This window comes from Entelurus aequoreus, linkage group LG01 (assembly GCF_033978785.1).
Source record: "Entelurus aequoreus isolate RoL-2023_Sb linkage group LG01, RoL_Eaeq_v1.1, whole genome shotgun sequence".
Lineage (NCBI taxonomy): Eukaryota > Metazoa > Chordata > Actinopteri > Syngnathiformes > Syngnathidae > Entelurus > Entelurus aequoreus.
This window is the reverse complement of record NC_084731.1, coordinates 762,587-783,214: the sequence shown is the minus strand read 5'-3', so window position 1 is coordinate 783,214 and position 20,628 is coordinate 762,587. Positions and strand designations below refer to the sequence as shown.

Here is a 20,628-nt window from a genome sequence, read left to right as displayed (position 1 = left end):
AGTCGACAGGTAGAAAACAAAGATGCTAAACTGACAGTTGACAGGTAGAAAACAAAGATGGTGTTCAGCGTTTTCCTGCTCAAATGAGCGGACTGTTGAAAATAGGAATCGGGGGATTACTTTTCACAAGTAAGATTTAACATTAACATACTATTGGTTGTATTTTGTGAAAAGAATATTAGCACAGAGTTGAGAAGGAGCAAAGATCTTCAATAGTACTGAAATGGTAGCCGCTAGCAAACAAGAGTATGACCATAATAGAATTGCTTGTCAATGAAATTAATTACATTTAAAAATGTCATACTTGAATAACATAAAGTTGAAATAAACAATGAAGATAAAGATTGTAAAAGCCAACAGGGGTAAAAGTGTTAAAGTATAATATAATATAATATAGTAAAAGTTACAAAATATAAGACAATACTTTCTTAAAAGTATTATTGTAACCAGGAATAAGTCTTCAAGTAACAATATTCAAATACTAACATTGTTGGGTAAGACACAATTTGCTTTTATTCTGAATCCAGTGAAACAGATTGGTGGTTTTAGCTGATATAAAGACTTTCAGGTGTTTATATATGTTTATGTTGAAGTATTGGGCAGACGCTTTTATCCAAAGCGACATACATAAAAAATACATATAAAACAATCAGTGTAAACATGATCATTTAAGGGAAGAATGTAATAGAAAATATCAATACAAAGTGTCAAGACAGAATAAACTCTGCTGCTGCAGCAACAGAAATACAGTCTATAAGATATATAGATATCTAATGTATTCATACATTGTTTATGTAGCATGCATATATAACCTCATCATATTGTTTCTTCAATTGAAAAATAGCTGAGCGTTTCTTTCCCCCTTCTATATTCCCAGTTTTGATCTCGGACGTCTGGTCACTTAAAGCAAAGAATATTATGTTACTGTTAAGCAAACTATGAATAATACAATACTTTATCATAGCTACACGTATGACAAAAAAGCGTGTGAAAATCAGTGGTATTCAGTGAGGTAAGATGAATTAAATGCGCTGACAGTTCATTGCTCCTGCCAAATGAATTGCACTGAGCGGAGCGGATCACCACTCCAAGATGGCGGCCCCGCGTCATCGGATATGACATCATATGCAAGGAGCGGAAGTAGATTGTCATATCCTGGCTAGGCTACGATGCTAGCATGTTTGTATTGTTGTGTGTTTGACATGTTTACATGCGCGCTACTTTCTCCTAATGACAAGCAATTAGTGCATTATATCCATGGCTCGTGCAAAGTGCTAGCCCGTTTGATGACGTCTTAACTTCCCTGCTGTGTGTGTGTGTGTGTGGTCCTCTTTAATCCCACATCGTCAGTGTTGTAGGACTAATGATGGAAACTAATGTGCCGAAGAGACGAGATAACAAGAAAGCTCTCCGGGTGAAGGTAATAAGCCTCGGGAATGCCGAAGTTGGTAAGGTAAGTTCAACACAAGTGGATGTTTGGTAAATGTTAATATCATTCAATGAATATGTACTCTGTTAGAGCAGTGTTATTCAACCACTGTGCCGCGGCACACTGGTGTGCTGTGAGATACAGTCTGGTGTGCCGTGGAAGATGATCTCATTTCACCTATTTGGGTTAAAAATATTTTTTTGCAAAGCAGTAATTATAGTCTGCAAATGATGTGTTGTTGTTGAGTGTCGGTGCTGTCTAGAGCTGGGCAGAGTAACCGTGTAATACTCTTCCATATCAGTAGGGGGCAGCAGGTAGCTAACTGCTTTGTAGATGTGGGAAACAGCGGGAGGCAGTGTGCAGGTAAAAAGGTGTCATTGAAGCTTAGGAAAGGCTATGCAGAACCAAACTACAACTGAACTGGCTACAAAGTAAACGAAAACAGAATGCTGGACGACTAATAGAGACCAACTGCATCTCTGTCTGGACTGGACCTGCAGTGCCTCAGACTGGAAGTCTCTGCAGAGAGTGGTGAGGACGGCGGAAAAGATCATCAGGACTCCTCTTCCTCCTATCCGGGAAATAGCAAAAAGCCGCTGCCTGACCAGGGCTCAGAAAATCTGCAGAGACTCCTCCCACCCCCACCAAGGACTGTTTTCACTGCTGGACTCTAGAAAGAGGTTCCGCAGCCTCCAGGTTCTGTAACAGCTTCTTCCCTCAGGCCGGAAGACTCTTGAACGCATCATAATTATCCCCTCAATTCCCCCCAAAATGGATTAACTGGCTGGAATATAAAGACAATATAACGTACATCCATAAACGTGGATGCATCTGCAAAAGTGCAATATATTTATCTGTACAGTAACCTATTTATTTGTATCTGCACCTTATTGCTCTTTTATCCTGCACTACAACCAGATAATGCAACTACATTTCGTTCTTATCTGTACTGTAAAGTTCAAATTTAAAAGACAATAAAAGGAAGTCAAAGTCTAGTCTAAGTCAAATGACAGCAGTCATTGTCATGGGATTATTTCATAATATAAGTGGTTTGGCCCACTTACAATGAAAATAACACATCTTGTTTTTCATGAGCTAAGTTATAGTATTTTATGGCTGGGTGGCTGTCCTGCTGTGGAATTAATTTGTACCCCTTTCAGAGATGACATTTAGTTCCCCTTAAAATGTTCATGTTGCTCAAAGAGATATAAGCATGGGATACAGTGTAAGTTCCTGTAAGTTTCTGTACAATAATATATCTTTTTATGAACATTTATGTAATTTAGTAGCAACATTTCATGATTAATATCCATGAATTAACATTCTTAAGAAATGACAGTAAAATAAGCACACATCCTATTGAGGAGTCATAGTTAACAACCTAGCAACCTAAACAAATAATTGGTTTTGGCCTGGTTAATGACCGGTTTTTCAAGATATATAATTTTTATTTTGCTCAATAAGTGATCGATGGAGTTCCTCTTAAAAGCGTCTGGACAAGATGTTACAATAATTGAACAGTGTTGACGAAATTGTTTTTTCTGTTCGGGCTGCTTGTCACCTGTCACTCAGTTGCATCGCAAAGTCCTCCAGAATAAATAGTTATGTGTTTATTTAGTTTAGAGCTCATATTGGATTTTATTTTGTGCGCGGCAAAAACTTGCTGGGCTCAGAGGATGCGTGAGCAGTGCGAAATTGCGTCAAGGGGAACGTTGGGTACAGATATGACCATTATGATAATACATAATATACCTGTACTAGTTTTCCATACATATTCAATATTGCCTATCCCCATAAGGGTCGTGTGTGGGCTGGTGCCTACCCCAGCTGATTTGGGGTACACCCTACACAATTGCAGTATAGAATTCCTAACAATTTAATATCAAAAGTATTAGCATAGGTTAGTTTATACTTACTATTAGACAAAAACATGCATGAGGGCAGTGTGGGGTATCTTAAACAATTAAACAATGCTTAAATTGTTGTTGTTTGATAGCGCTTATTGTGACCTTGAAGTAGTCATCCTGCAGAAGTCGTTTGGATGCTGAAAATAGACACTGAATGGATTTGGACATAACCATTGACTTATTTCTCCCTGCAGAGTTGCATCATAAAACGTTACTGTGAGAAGAGGTTTGTTCCCAAATATTTGGCCACCATTGGAATTGACTATGGAGTCACCAAGTAAGGGTGTTCACAATTGCTTTAGTATTTGTAATGTCATCTTATTAAGATGTCTGTTGTCGTCAGGGTGCAGGTTCGCGACAGAGAAATCAAAGTGAACATCTTTGACATGGCCGGCCATCCTTTCTTCTACGAAGTGAGTCTCCAGAAGCCCCCCCTGACACTCTTGAAATCCAGATTTCAGTTAGGCTTGAAGTGCTTTGCAATCAGTCAATCTCTTGTTCTGCAGGTGCGCAATGAGTTCTACAAAGACAGTCAGGGTGTGCTGCTTGTGTATGACGTGGGTCTCCGGGACAGTTTTGATGCTCTGGACAGCTGGCTGGGCGAGATGAAACAGGAAATGGGCTCTCAAGCCAACATGGACAGTATTGTGTTCATGGTCTGCGCCAACAAGGTCTGACTTGCTTTGATTACAGCGGATGTCAAAATCACTTCCTGACTTGGACTGACTTGTCTCTTCAGGTAGACTTGATGAAACGGAGAGTCGTGGACGAAGGAGAGGGCCGTCTGTGGGCGGAGTCTCGGGGGTTCCATTACTTTGAGACGTCGGCACAAAGTGGGGAGGGTATCAACGAGATGTTCCAGGTGGGTGAGCACACAGGACTATTACCTGTGTGTGTGTGTGTGTGTGTGTGTGTGTGTGTGTGTGTGTGTGTGTGTGTGTGTGTGTGTGTGTGTGTGTGTGTGTGTGTGTGTGTGTGTGTGTGTGTGTGTGTGTGTGTGTGTGTGTGTGTGTGTGTGTGCGTGCATAGATCAGTCAGGGTTTCCCCTAGATTGCCACTATGTACGTGGTCAATATGACACCATCATATATATGACATGATCCTTTTGATTTGCAATGATGCATATATTTTTCTTTAAAATGGCTAAACAAATGTTTTGTTTATATTTAAAAACAAATATTAGTATTATTAGTTATCAATAAAACTTTTAGTAATATTAATGTTAATATTGTTTTCTCATATCAGAATTAGAATCAATATCAGCTTTAACACAAGTAATTTGACTTGGTAGACTGTGCTCTCTTTGTTCAATGCAATTTCAATGGTTGCTTATTGTAAAAGGTAACTAAATTCTGCCCTCCCTGATTGTTGCAATTTAGTTTTCCTAATATGTAAACAGTCCTTTGAGTTATATTTGAAAAAAATAACTGTCTTGTTGATATTCTTCACAATGAAGTCACTTTAAAACTAACCACACTAAAGAAAGTACATTATTTATACATATGAAGTGCACATACATGTAGGAATCAAGTTAGATGAATGCACCTCATCTCCTGTCATTACTTTACCAAAGCATTGTTCAACCCATCCTTATGTACTGTTCCACATGTTTTTTCACCATGCTTTCTGTAACCAACCGGACCAAACTCACACGCATTACAAACATGGCAGCTAAAATCATCGGCCTACCCACACCCAACATTTCAGAGTTAAACCACAGGTCCATCACTCGACTGGCAAAAACAATAGTCCAGGATATCAGTCACCCACTACACCAATACATCATCCCACTACCATCAGGGCGCAGGTAGAGAACCATCAAATTCCAGAGGGCCCGCCTCAGGAAAAGCCTGATCCCTGCAGCTATAGCCGCCCTTAACAGCAGGCCTGTAAATGTGTGTTGGTCATGTATGATGTCTTTTTGTTATTTTTGTTTTTGTGATGTGTAATGTCTATTGTTCAAATGTACGGCAGTGAAAATGAATTTCCCCAAGGGGACCAATAAATCTATGTCTATATCTAATAATATAATTTGTAATAAACTGAAAAAACAATACAATTATGCGGAATGAAGGTTGAACCCTAATGCCGCTAGCTTAGTGCTAACGTACAATGGACCAGCTCATAGACAAGCTAACTCAAATTAGCATGGCCAATCGCAGGGCACAAATTGACAATCATTCACACTAACATCCATGTCTATGGACAATTTGCAGTCTCCATTTAACCCAACATGCATATTTTGTAATGTGGGATGAAAGTGGAGTGCCTGGACAAAACCCACACATGTGCACACTCCAAGCGGAGGTTTGAAGATGCACATGGCTTCAAAGTTACACGTTATTTTCCGTAGTAATGTCAAAAGATTTCGAGTAGTTTACACTGGCTTGAACAAGAAATGCATTAATTTGCTTAAAATGTTTTTTTTCCCCTTACTTTTGCTGTGTGTCAACTGGTTTAGGTGCGAGACCAGGTGCTAACACACTATTTGTTCTTCCAAAATAAAGCAACGAGGAACGTTTTTATGATATTGGAGGTGTTTTTCAAACTTATAGCCAATGATAAGTAAATAATAGACTATGTATGGTATACCCATTCATACAATATATCACTTAAATTTGTTAAGTGTTTTCATGTAAAAAGAAAAAATGTATTTTTAAGATGTGGCGGCAGTAATCTTGCGCCACCATTGTTTACGTGTAAGGCAAACCCTGTAAGTATAAATAATCAAAAATGACAATTCTAAACTGTCTGTGTTATGTTTTTTCCATTGTAATTCTCTCTCCACTAATACATCATCGCCTTAATATACACTGCTGGTTATGACAGGCAGCTAGGTTTCACAAAGTGTGAAGACTGCCACAAAGCCAGCAGAAGAAGACGTAGCCATGTCACACTGGCCTATTCAGTCTGCTACATGTCACACTGGCCTATTCAGTCTGCTACATGTCACACTGGCCTATCCAGTCTGCTACATGTCACACTGGCCTATCCAGTCTGCTACAAACATGTGTCATGGCTCAAAACGCCAAGATGGCAGTATAATACAAGCAGTTTGTACCCAACATGAATTCTATGTCAATTATTTAGATACACTTTGGCTACAATAAGATCATGTTGACCAAAAAGCAGAGTAGGAGGTGAGAGTCGGATAATCGTTCATTAACCAAAATCATATAGAAGGCTGAATTAATTGTGATTTGGAATTTGCCATAATCGCCCAGACCTACATGGCACTGAAGCAGAATCCCTACTGAGTCTGTGTGTGGTGTGTTTGTGGTGTGCAGGCCTTCTTCTCTTCCATCACTGACATGTGTGAGAACGGTGGGAAGCGTCCTGTGTCAGAAGTTAGCGTTGGCTTCACCAAAGAGCAAGCAGACACTATCCGGCGTATCAGAAACAGTAAAGACTCTTGGGATATGCTAGGGGTCAAACCTGGTGCCACACGGTGAGTTCACTGTCTGGGGTCAAACGTGTTTGTCATTATATAGGTGCAATATTCTTCTGTAAGAGATGTTTGACATCAACATATGACAGGTGTATTCAAAGGAAAGTCACTATTATGCAACTTAGTGTTAAATATATCCACCTCTTGGGGGCGACTAGACCGGTTAGATGCATTCCCCATCCAACTAAAATGTGTTACGTTGTTTCATGTTCTGATGTTTCATGGTTACAAATGCACGCCAATGAATATTTTACTTTTTCTTCAAGTTACTCTCAAAGAATACGTAGGCAGAAGGATACTTGGTTGTATGTTACCACATGCTGGACACAAATAATTGTAATGTATTGTGGACAATACTATATCTATATCTCAACTCATATTCATCATGTGCCTCACCTCCACATTTGTATTGGTGACACCTCAAGTTGAACTCTTTTGCACTTTCCTCTTCCTACTTTATTAAAGATCCTCATAGTAATATTAATAGTACATTTATAAAACATTTATCATTGTACTCAAACTATTATACAAAACCTAAAAGCAGTGAAGTTGTCACGTTGTGTAAATGGTAAACAAAAAGAGAACACAACAAATCCTTTTCAACTTATATTCAATTGAATAGACTGCAAAGACAAGATATTTCATGTTCACACTGAGAAACTTTATTTTTTGCAGATATTACCTCATTTGGAATTTGATGCCTGCAACCTGTTTCAAAAAAGCTGGCACAAGTGGCAAAAAAGAGTGATAAAGTTGAGGAATGCTCATCAAAGACTTATTTGGAACATCCCACAGGTGAACAGGCTAATTGGGAACAGGTAGAGATGTCCGATAAATGCGTTAAAATGTAATATCGGAAATTATCGGTATCGGTTTTTTTATTATCGGTATGGTTTTTTTGGGTTTTTTTTTTTTAAATTAATTAAATCAACATAAAAAACACAAGATACACTTACAATTAGTGCACCAACCCAAAAAACCTCCCTCCCCCATTTACACTCATTCACACAAAAGGGTTGTTTCTTTCTGTTATTAATATTCTGCTTCCTACATTATATATCAATATATATCAATACAGTCTGCAAGGGATACAGTCATTAATATTAACAATATATCAATATATATCAATACAGTCTGCAAGGGATACAGTCATTAATATTAACAATATATCAATATATATCAATACAGTCTGCAAGGGATACAGTCCGTAAGCACACATGATTGTGCGTGCTGCTGCTCCACTAATAGTACTAACCTTTAACACTTCATTTTACTAATTTTCATTCATTACTAGTTTCTATGTAACTGTTTTTATATTGTTGTACTTTCTTTTTTATTCAAGAAAATGTTTGTAATTTATTTATCTTATTTTACTAATCTTTTTAAAAAGTACCTTATCTTCACCATACCTGGTTGTCCAAATTAGGCATAATAATGTGTTAATTCCACGACTGCATATATCGGTTGATATCGGTATCGGTTGATATCGGTATCGGTAATTAAAGAGTTGGACAATATCGGAATATCGGATATCGGCAAAAAGCCATTATCGGACATCCCTCGGAACAGGTGGGTGCCATGATTGGGTAGAAAAGCAGCTTCCATGAAACAACATTTCTCAAGCAGCTATTTAGTGATTTCACAATCTACGCTCCGTAATATTGATTGATTGATTGAGACTTTTATTAGTAGGTTGCACAGTGAAGTACATATTCCGTACAATTGACCACTAAATGGTAACACCCGAATAAGTTTTTCAACTTGTTTAAGTCGGGGTCCACTTAAATTGATTCATGATACAGATATATACTATCATATATACTATCATCATAATCAATCAATCAATGTTTATTTATATAGCCCTAAATCACAAGTGTCTCAAAGGGCTGTACAAGCCACAACGACATCCTCGGTACAGAGCCCACATACGGGCAAGGAAAAACTCACCCCAGTGGGACGTCGGTGAATGACTATGAGAAACCTTGGAGAGGACCACATATGTGGGTAACCCCCCCCCCTCTAGGGGAGACCGAAAGCAACGGATGTCGAGTGGGTCTGACATAACATTGTGAAAGTCCAGTCCACAGTGGATCCAACACATCAGCGGGAGTCCAGTCCACAGCGGGGCCAACAGGAAACCATCCCGAGCGGAGACGGGTCAGCAGCGCAGAGATGTCCCCAACCGATGCACAGGCTAGTGGTCCACCCGGGGTCCCGGCTCTGGACAGCCAGCACTTCATCCATGGCCACCGGACCTATGCAACTCCCCCTCGCAAGGGACAGGGGAGAAGAGGAGAGAAGAAAAGAAACGGCAGATCAACTGGTCTAAAAAAGGGGGGGTCTATTTAAAGGCTAGATTATACAAATGAGTTTTAAGATGGGACTTAAATGCTTCTACTGAGGTAGCATCTCTAACTGTTACCGGGAGGGCATTCCAGAGTACTGGAGCCCGAATAGAAAACGCTCTATAGCCCGCAGACTTTTTTTTTGGCTCTGGGAATCACTAATAAGCCGGAGTTCTTTGAACGCAGATTTCTTGTCGGGACATATGGTACAATACAATCGGCGAGATAGGCTGGAGCTAAACCGTGTAATATTTTATACGTAAGTAGTAAAACCTTAAAGTCGCATCTTAAGTGCACAGGAAGCCAGTGCAGGTGAGCCAGTATAGGCGTAATATGATCAAACTTTCTTGTTTTTGTCAAAAGCCTTGCAGCCGCATTTTGTACCAACTGTAATCTTTTAATGCTAGACATAGGGAGGCCCGAAAATAATACGTTACAGTAATCGAGACGAGACGTAACGAACGCATGAATAATGATCTCAGCGTCGCTAGTGGACAAGATGGAACGAATTTTAGCGATATTACGGAGATGAAAGAAGGCCGTTTTAGTAACACTCTTAATGTGTGACTCAAACGAGAGAGTTGGGTCGAAGATAATACCCAGATTCTTTACCGAGTCTCCTTGTTTAATTGTTTGGTTGTCAAATGTTAAGGTGGTATTATTAAATAGATGTTGGTGTCTAGCAGGACCGATAATCAGCATTTCCGTTTTCTTAGCGTTGAGTTGCAAAAAGTTAGCGGACATCCATTGTTTAATTTCATTAAGACACGCCTCCAGCTGACTACAGTCCGGCGTGTTGGTCAGCTTTAGGGGCATGTAGAGTTGAGTGTCATCAGCATAACAGTGAAAGCTAACACCGTACTTGCGTATGATGTCACCCAGCGGCAGCATGTAAATACTAAAGAGTGCAGGGCCAAGAACCGAACCCTGGGGAACTCCGCACGTTACCTTGACATAGTCCGAGGTCACATTGTTATGGGAGACGCACTGCATCCTGTCAGTAAGATAAGAGTTAAACCAAGACAAGGCTAAGTCTGACATACCAATACGTGTTTTGATACGCTCTAATAAAATATTATGATCGACGGTATCGAAAGCGGCGCTAAGATCAAGAAGCAGCAACATAGATGACGCATCAGAATCCATCGTTAGCAATAGATCATTAGTCATTTTTGCGAGGGCTGTCTCCGTAGAGTGATTTGCCCTGAAACCGGATTGAAAAGGTTCACAGAGATTGTTAGTCACTAAGTGTTCATTTAGCTGCTGTGCAACAGTTTTTTCGAGAATTTTGGAAATAAACGGAAGGTGGGAGACCGGTCGGTAGTTTACCATGAGGTCAGGATCGAGGTTAGGTCTTTTGAGCAGAGGATGAATAACCGCTTTTTTGAATGCTAGGGGAACAGTGCCGGAGGAAAGTGATAAGTTTATAATATTTAACACTGATGGACCTAATAATACAAACAGTTCCTTGATAAGTTTCCCAGGAAGTGGGTCAAGTAAACATGTTGTTTGTTTTATCCCACTTACACGCTGTAATAATTCCTCTAATGTTATTTCATCAAAAATAGAGAGACTATTTTGGAGGGCAGTGTCCGTCGTATATACAGTCGTATTTGTGTTAATAGAGCCCAGTTGTAGCTGGGATGCGTTGTCTTTAATCTCCTTTCTAATGAGTTCAATTTTCTTATTAAAGAAATTCATAAAATCATCTGCCGAGTGGGTGGAGCTACTGGGAGGAGTCCCTTGTTGGGTTAGCGATGCTACTGTACTAAACAGAAATTTAGGATCGTTTTTGTTGAGGCGGATGAGATTTGAGTAGTATTTAGCTTTAGCTAAGGTAAGCATGCGTTTATAAGTTATTAAACTATCACTCCATGCTTGATGGAAAACCTCAAGTTTAGTCGCGCGCCATTTGCGTTCCAGTTTTCTACATGATAATTTATGAGCTCTAATTTCTTCTGTAAACCAATAATACAGTCATCACACAAGATAATCACATTGAATTATTTACATTATTTACAATCAGGGGTGTGGAGGGGGGGGGGGGTATGGACATCAAGTAGTGGACATAGAGAGAGAGAGAGAGAGAGATCAGAAGGCATAAGAAAAAGAAAAAGTATCTGCATTTGATTGTTTACATTTGATTATTAGAAATCCGGGGAGGGTGTTAGTTTAGGGTTGTAGCTGCCTGGAGGTGAACTTTTATTGCGCTTTTGAAGGAGGATAGAGATGCCCTATCAAAAGGTTCAGAGAATCTGGAGAAATCACCGCACGTAAGCAGCAAGGCCCGTGACCTTCAACCCCTCAGGCTGTACTGCATCAAAAAGTGACAAAAAGGCCATGTAACACACTGTTAAAAATGCATTTTTTGCAATGTGTTGCTGCCATTAAATTCTAAGTTAATAATTATTTGCAAAAACAAATGTAGTTTCTCAGTGTGAACATGAAATATCTTCTCTTTGCAGTCTATTCAATTGAATATAAGTTGAAAAGGATTTGTTGTATTCTCTTTTTATTTACCATTTACACAACGTGACAACTTCACTGCTTTTGTACATAAATAGAAAATACTTACAATAATCGAACAAGTCAAATCGCACAGCATGCTCACTCACTCTACTGTATTCTTGAATGTTATAAACATCCATCCATCCATTTTCTACCGCTTGTCCCTTTTGGGGTCGCTGGAGCCTATCTCAGCTGCATTCGGGTGGAAGGCGGGATACACCCTGGACAAGTCGCCACCTCATCACAGGGCCAACACAGATAGACAACATTCACACACTAGGGACCATTTAGTGTTGCCAATCAACCTATCCCCAGGTGCATGTCTTTGGAGGTGGGAGGGGCCTATCCCCAGGTGCATGTCTTTGGAGGTGGGCGGGGCCTATCCCCAGGTGCATGTCTTTGGAGGTGGGAGGGGCCTATCCCCAGGTGCATGTCTTTGGAGGTGGGCGGGGCCTATCCCCAGGTGCATGTCTTTCAGTGACGTGCGGTGAGGTTCATGGCTGGTGAGGCACTGACTTCATCACAGTCAGATTTACAAACATATGAACCCTAAAGAGTATCTTATTCACCATTTGATTGGCAGCAGTTAACGGGTTATGTTTAAAAGCTCATACCAGCATTCTTCCCTGCTTGGCACTCAGCATCAAGGGTTGGAATTGGGGGTTAAATCACCAAAAATTATTCCCGGGCGCGGCGCCGCTGCTGCCCACTGCTCCCCTCACCTCCCAGGGGGTGAACAAGGGGATGGGTCAAATGCAGAGGACACATTTCACCACACCTAGTGTGTGTGTGACGATCATTGGTACTTTAACTTAACTTTAACTTTACACATACAAACTGTAGCACACAAAAAAGCACATTTAATAAAAAAAACGTTATGGTCTTACCTTTACTTATAAATGAAGTCCATGCGCCGCTGTTGTGCTGGATTAATGCACCCCCGCCGTAGAATGCACCCCCTGACGGGAGTGTTGTATCAACTAAAGCCCACACTTAAACTTTCCACGTGCAAGATTGAATCTATTTAAAAAAGTTATTCAATAAGAAGCCAAAAAGTACAAAAACAATAATGTTGGTGTTGGAGGAGTTGTGAATGAATGAAATATGAAATCCGTGCTGCAGTCTGCAGGTGTACCTAATGTTGTGGCCCTGCAGTCATTCACAACTCCAACACCAACATTATTGTTTTTGTACTTTTTGGCTTCTTATTAAATAACTTTTTTAAATAGATTCAATCTTGCACGTGGAAAGTTTAAGTGTGGGCTTTAGTTGACATAACACTCCCGTCAGGGGGTGCATTCTACGGCGGGGGTGCATTATCCGGCACAAGGAGGCAGGATTACTGCGAGCCTCTGCCAGTGTGTCTTCGCAGCAGTTTTATGATTGCTCAGCACAAGAAATACTTACACACATACAGTTGTTGACAAAATACACTGTACATTATATACCTCAGCTAACTCAACTATGGAAATGTATAATATAATTCATATAGCAATACGCTCTCACTGCACAGCAGGCCAGCAGTTAGCCGAGCCATTGCGCAATCCATGGTGAGGCACAACGCAGTGACGCCTCAACTGGCTGCTGATCACCGCACCGTCTCGTCTCACTATTTGAACGGCAAATGTGAAAATTCAGTCATTTTGAATAAAAATAATCTAAAACTGGTGAAGTTAAATGGAAAATAACTTTATAGTATAATCACTGGATACATATAACAATTTAATACATTTTTTTTCTTTTTACATTTTTTTTCTTTCCATGATGGCACGTGAGGCCCCGCCTCACCTGCCTCCCCTGACTGCACGTCACTGAGGTCTTTGGAAGGTGGGAGGGGCTTATCCCCAGGTGCATGTCTTTGGAGGTGGGAGGGGCCTATCTCCACGTGCATGTCTTTGGAGGTGGGAGGGGCCTATCTCCAGGTGCATGTCTTTAAACGTGTCATTCAATTACTTTGATTGCTACTATATCATAAATGATAACCAGGCAATGCAGAATTTTGCGATGGGTGCAAAGTCCACCTATCCCCATAAATTATGAGCAACTTTGTCCCACCACTTGCACATTTTAGATAAGTGTTGCCAAACTTATTTGACTTTCAGTAGCGAGAACATTTCTACAGCAAGTCTGTCAATCAGTTGCATTGCACTTAGACGTCCTCACTACCTTGTTTACAATGTAGATGCGGACATATGCAGGAATGTCATTTACCAACAAAAGTCCCAGCTGAAAGACTTCATTCAACAGTTGTTCAATGTTTGTTATGCAGGCGCCTGTAAACTATGTTCAGTGAGTTTTCAACTGCAAAATATTTAGGGCAAATTGCTGCAATTCGTGCTTATTATTTTCATAGATATGGCCTTGAGCCATGAAAACCAGGGCAAGAGAATACAACCGTAGAAAATTGGAGGTTGCCACACACCTCCAATGACTTCAAGTTACAGAAAACGTCACAAAGTTATTACCCTTACACAATTCAACATACCAAAAGGGAATAAGAAGTTGATTTTATTTTGTCTATACAGCACCAGAAGTACTTTCAGGATTCCTTTCATATTAAACAAGTGTGGTACATATAATTGGGTTTCAATAAACAAACTCATTTTGTTTATCTTGTTTGCACGATGACATAATCAATCTTTGTCTATTCTATCACGGTCATGGCTACAAATTGTATCAACTTTGAATTACTTTGTTGCTTCATTTTTAATTTGTGTGATTGCCACGATAATTAGCTTGGGTTTTTTTTTTCAGTATATACTGTAACAGACATGTCAAAGGTTTTGTTTTTTTAATACTGAGGCAGTGGTACTGAGTTATTAAAAACACCAAGTTTAAGTCAGTCCCAAAACTTTTGGCCACGACAGGTTGGGCCCCAATGTCTGAAAAGTTAAGAACCTTAGAGCAGCAAAACAACTCACCAGTATTTGTTTGCTTTGGACCCGCATCCGCTCAGAGACATTCTTGCTAGCAGTGTCATGTTCTTGGCGCAATCTAAGATCATTTCTTGATGCTGTCTGCAATTTAACATCAGCATGGCCAATAATCTGGCAGTTTTACAGCTGACATCAGGTACAACCAGAGCTTGTGACAAGCCACCAAGATACCTTGTTTTGGGTGAACCGGAAAAGCAATACATTTACACAAAACAAAGAAAAGAAAAGCCCCCCTCCCCCATGTATGTGAGGCACACAGTTTTTGACCAATAGTCTCATTACCCCTGATTTCCAAAAGATGTGGAACGGCAGCCGCCACAGAATGGCACCGCCATCTGATGTCTGGCAATCCCCACCGCCGCTCTGTTGTGGCAGCACAGACTTTTACCATATCCCACTAATCTCATGATAGTCACATGATAAAGTAAACACTGAAGTAAACATCTCCAGCTTTGTAGACTATCAGTACCCACAGGCGCTCGTGTCTGGGACAACATTGACTTGACTTTTACTTGACTTCTGAAAAAGACAACAGTTTTGTTTTGCAGAACGACAACGTCATCATTTTTTTGTAGCAAGCAACAAGACAACGAAAACTGCAACCTTGGCAAGCGTTGTGTACACACACACACACACACACACACACACACACACACACACACACACACACACACACACACCCTTGCCCCCACACACGCTCACAAACATTTCATTTAACTTCTGCAAACCACTTCCTGCTTTCCCGTGCTCTGTATCAGCTGGTATTTGACACAGGCCCCCACCTAGCTGCCCGGCATATGCCTGTATATGCTTCTTGAATTTTGGACCTCCAGAAATCCGCATGTCCTCATTTATTTGCGTCAACGAGGTGGAATTGTGTCTGAAAACCTTTGACAAGTTGACTTAATGTCCGTTCCCGCCCATTAGCACATTTTAAAGTGTAAAATACGATCTGCCTTGAAGTCCAGCTGTTTTATTTTGAAAGTACGTCGGATAATTTATTTAGTGTTTGTGCTTGACTTCCTGTCCAACACAAGCAGATTTGAGCTAAACTGAAGGGATTTGTTGCGGCCGCTGGCAAATATAGAAGCTCTGCCTATATTTAGCGGAATGATGCGGAACGTCACCATGATGTTGGTGAAAAGGGACACATTGACTTGAATGAAAAGGCAGAGTCCCCCACTATGGTCATGACATTCCGCTGCCGTTTTGCATCTTGTGGAAATGAGTGGTGAGAGAGTGTGCACAGTCTTCACATGCCAGTGTGAAAACACACAAAATGAACTACCGTAATTTCCGGACTATAAACCGCACCTGACTATAAGCCGCACCAGCTAAATTTAAGGGAAAATACAGATTGCTCCATATATAAGCCGCACCTGACTATAAGCCGCACCAGCCAAATTTAGGGTAAAATACAGATTGCTCCATATATAAGCCGCACCTGACTATAAGCCGCACCAGCCAAATTTAGGGTAAAATACAGATTGCTCCATATATAAGCCGCACCTGACTATAAGCCGCAGGGTTTTGATGTGTAATTAGGGTAGTATATAGGGGTTCCTGCTACCACGGAGGGGATTGTCGGGACAGAGATGACTGTTTGGGAACGCAAAGCGTCCCATTTATCAACAATAAATCTTTCAATCATTCAATCAAACTTTCACATCTTTGACATGGTGAACAGCATTTGTGCAGAGTACAAATAATACAACGCTGCAAAGTAATACAAAGTGCTCGCCTGTACGTTATCAAAATAACCAGCCTACCGGTATATGAAAAGTCAGTCTTTAATCATTGTGTCATCGTCTTCCTCCTGCGTACTAAAACCACCCAAATCCTCTTCGTCGGTGTCGGGGAAGAACAGGCCGTAAATAAGCCGCACCCTTGTATAAGCCGCAGGGACCAGAACGAGGGGAAAAAGTAGCGGCTTATAGTCCGGAAATTACGGTATTTGAGATGTCTGACTAGTTTAGTGCATGGCAATGTGGTCATTGTTACTTTATAGTCTAATGTGGTCATCAAAGTAACTCTTCAACCGCACATCTAATCAATTTGACATCATTTTGTATCACACATTGTGACCATTTAGCAACTTCATGATGGACAGCAGGACTATTCAACTACATTGATTTTGGGGCTCAGACTTATCCCTTCACTATTTTACGTTTGTCCATTCCTGAAAACCAGCGTCCTCTGCAGTGGACATGTGAGTTTTGCCTAGGTTATCAGTTATGTATTTTGTAAAAGCAAACAGCTCTGTCTGTACAACAGGAACTCTGCACTTTTTAAGGACCTACTGCAAAAATATATTTAAAGACCATCTGTGTATGACAGCACTCTGGTTTTTTAGGAAGGTTAGTATCTTCCAAGATTTTTGAAGTGAACTTGGCCTGCAGTTGATTAGTTCAGTAACCAAACATCTTCCTGTTGTCCTGGGATTGTCCTGTCATTTGACCTTTTTTTTTCGGCGTCTTCTTGTTTTTCATATTTCTTTTCCTCTCCTAAAACAAAACAATCCTCTTGGAAAATTCCAGCAAGCTGTACTGGCACAGCATCAAGTCAACTTGGCTGCTGCAACATCCTGCAGTCTGTAAAAAGTCATGTCTTCAAAATGTTCCCTTTTTTCTCCAGGAAAATTCAAACATGTTTAAATCCCAACTAACCACTTTAATGTCGTACAGTGTGTCCTGGGCAAAACTTCACACTTTAATGGCTTGTTAATGTTTAAAGGCCTTTTGTGTGATGTGTGTAAGTTGAAGCTGGAGATCTGGGGCCGTACTTATCAAGCTTCTTAGAGTGCCATTTTACACTTAAGTCCTGAGAATTTGCGAAATTTAGTCCTACTCTCAAACTTAAGAATAAAAGCTTTTTATCAACGTTCTTAAGTCTAAGAATCACTCCTACTCTCCACGATATTTAAGAGACCTTCAGAGGTGTCTTAAGTGGTTAGGAGTTGCCAGCAGGGGGTGGCACTGAGGCGAGAGAGACGTGCGCCAACGTTCAGGGAACGGAACAATGTTTTTTGTTTTTTTTGATGACGAGCAGCTGATCAAACGGTATCGTTTAGACAGAGCAGATATTATTTTTGTCACAGATTTAATACTTTTCGATTCCTTGTTGATTTCTGCATGTGTCTGCAGTGGGCTAGTATATATAGAGCCACCCACACCAGTTTCAAATTAGTTGCCTAATTAATGAATTGGAAAGAAAATGTTATGACAGTAGCGTATGTGTGTGGCCGTGAGGTGAGTGACGTCAGTGAGTGTGTGGGCGAGAGAAGAGAGGGAGCGGTAGCGTGAGTGCCGGCGGGGACTAGTTTGTTTTGTATTATTTTGTAGTTTATTGTCAAAATATACACTCCCATTGTCCACTTAAATATTTCCAAGATATTTCTTTATTCTTAGACGAGGGATTCCCTTCCGTGATTGGTCATTTCTATGGACACAGAAATGACGTCACCTAAAATTCCGTTTACGGCACATAGTAATGTCGTAATTCAGCTCTGAGTGTGACACTTAAGATTCAGTCCTACACTTCGCTGAAAGTGTGAGTAAGACCCTTGATAACTAACTTTTAAGTGCAGCTTTCAGCGAAGAATTTATTTACTCTTAAGTCAACTCTTAGCAGACTTCTTAGGAGTAATTCTAAGAAGCTTGATAAGTACGGCCCCAGACATTTAGAGATTATTTTATAGTGTAAATTTATTTTATCTATTTATTTTGGCGTGGAGTGAGCACAAGTGAAAGTTAGGATTATAGAAAGGGATTTTTTTTCCATGTTTTGTCATAACCTTTGCATTTGTGTAAAGGTCCTGGGTTTTTGAAATGCAGAAGCTCCTAATTAAGCATTAGTGTGTGAAGTAGAGCTAAAAACAAGGTTTATAGTCTAATGCAGCCCATAATGTATTTTTTTTGCCGTTGTTGGTAACCCTTGTAACATGTTATGTGTAATAGTATACTGCAGTGTCTAGCAATGTGTTGGGTTTTTACTTACGCTAATGTTGTTCTGTTTGTGTTTTTAGGGAGGAGGTCAACAAGGCCTACAGAAAACTGGCAGTACTTCTCCACCCAGACAAATGTGTGGCCCCTGGAAGCGAGGATGCTTTCAAGGCAGTGGTGAATGCACGCACCTCCCTGCTGAAGAATATCAAATAACACAGGTACACCTGATGCATCATGGCTGACATTTATTTATTTATTTATTTATTTATTAGTATTTTTCACTATTGAAACTTTTTTTGTGCCAATTGACACTCTGCCAAGCAGATATAGCAAGTGTGTGAGCGCTCGTGCATGTGTGTATACAAGAGCTTACATTTATCATTCAGTTGGTCTTCAATACAGTTGTTAAGAGCATAGAGTGCTCAGACTCTTTTCTCTCTTCACGGTGTTTACATGAGCATGTTGTCAACAAAGCAGAAGATCAGACTCACAAGTTACAGTAGTATTAAAGATAACTGAACTGAAGTAAATATGCGACATTTACGGTATGTGAAATCATTTGTATGGGATACTTTTGGAGGTGAAATGTGCTACCTCTCAATACAGTATGTTTCAATTGCCAATGACATGTAAACGTGTTGGTTTCTTGTGCTAATCATGCATATTTCTATTAAAATGTCCCCTTACTTTGAGTGTTGTCTTTTAACATGTCGCTAATGAAATTCCAATGACGACACCCCCCCTACACATAAGATGTCCGGGTCCACTGGACCCGAGTCTAATAGAAGTGTGGAAATTGATGTTCTGTGTACCACACACACACACACACACACACACAGCAGACCCTGAGCCAGCCCAAAGTGGGCTGGCTCAGGGTGGAGGACAGAGTAAAACAACTTGCACTGAGCCTAGTCTATAAAATCCGCTACACCTCCCTGATACCAGGGGGAGCTCCACTAACCACGTTAAACCCAGATTCCAAACTAACAAAGGTCTTAACTCATTCTCTTTCTATGCCACATCAATGTGGAATGCGCTCCCAACAGGTATAAAAGAAAGGGCATCTCTATCCTCCTTCAAAACCGCAATAAAAGTTCACCTCCAGGCAGCTACAACCCTAAACTAACACCCTCCCCGGATTGCTAATAATCAAATGTAAACAATCAAATGCAGATACTTTTTCTTATGCCTTCTGATCTCTCTCTCTCTCTCTCTCTCTCTCTCTCTATATGTCCACTACTTGATGTCCATATCCTACCCCCCCCCCCCCCCCCACACACACACACACACACACCACTGATTGTAAATAATGTAAATTATTCAATGTGATTATCTTGTGTGATGACTGTATTATGATGACAGTATATATGATAGTATATATCTGTATCAATTTAAGTGGACCCCGACTTAAACAAGTTGAAAAACTTATTGGGGTGTTACCATTTAGTGGTCAATTGTACGGAATATGTACTTCACTGTGCAACCTACTAATAAAAGTCTCAATCAATCAATAGACAGGAGGAGGACAGAGTGTAGGTACACAGAACATCAGAGGGTCAAATGTGCGAGAAAATGAGAGCAGACAGTGTTGACAAACAATGTTGCAACCTTGTGTGGGAAGCGCAGGTGCAGAAACACAAAAGAAGAATCCCTGTGGGATGCGGAAACTGGCGGAGAAATTTTCCGTGCAACGTTCATATTGTTACTCGGCCAACGTTTGTGGGTCTGATGGACCCGTTGCATTTTGTGGCTTTTAATGCCTCACAATCCAACACTTTTATGTTAAAATACTGAACAGATGTTTATTGAGATAAGGTTAACATCTGTTCAGTAATTTAACATAAAAGTGTTTGATTGTGAGGCATTAAAAGCCACAAAATGCAACGGGTCCATCAGACCCACAAACGCTGGCTGAGTAACAACAATATGAACATTACACAAGGGTTAACACCACCACCACCATCCATTTTCCTCTCCGTAATATCACTAAAATGTGTTCCATTTTGTCCACCAGCGACGCCGAGATCATTATTCATGCGTTCGTTACGTCTTGTCTCAATTACTGTTACGTAATATTTTCAGGTCTTCCTATGTCTAGCATTAAAATATTA

At 40.4% G+C, this 20,628-nt stretch overlaps 1 protein-coding gene across 1 annotated transcript; it reads left to right on the top strand.

Moving 5' to 3' along the window:
* The first annotated feature begins 1,136 nt into the window (after positions 1–1,136).
* dnajc27 (DnaJ (Hsp40) homolog, subfamily C, member 27) lies at positions 1,137–19,209 on the top strand. The gene is made up of 7 exons (XM_062049723.1): positions 1,137–1,453; positions 3,531–3,613; positions 3,680–3,749; positions 3,843–4,007; positions 4,076–4,198; positions 6,624–6,784; positions 18,598–19,209. Exons 1-7 carry the CDS (start codon positions 1,364–1,366, stop codon positions 18,728–18,730), a joined length of 825 nt encoding a protein of 274 aa, XP_061905707.1. The 5' UTR covers positions 1,137–1,363; the 3' UTR covers positions 18,731–19,209.
* Positions 19,210–20,628: the final 1,419 nt, after the last annotated feature.

Excerpts from the sequence above, each read along its gene's own strand:
- dnajc27 (XM_062049723.1), top strand. The coding sequence starts at position 1,364 with ATGATGGAAACTAATGTGCCGAAGAGACGAGATAACAAGAAAGCTCTC. Across the intron at positions 3,614-3,679 it reads ATTGACTATGGAGTCACCAA|GGTGCAGGTTCGCGACAGAG; the intron begins GTAAGGGTGTTC and ends TGTTGTCGTCAG. Across the intron at positions 6,785-18,597 it reads GTCAAACCTGGTGCCACACG|GGAGGAGGTCAACAAGGCCT; the intron begins GTGAGTTCACTG and ends TTGTGTTTTTAG.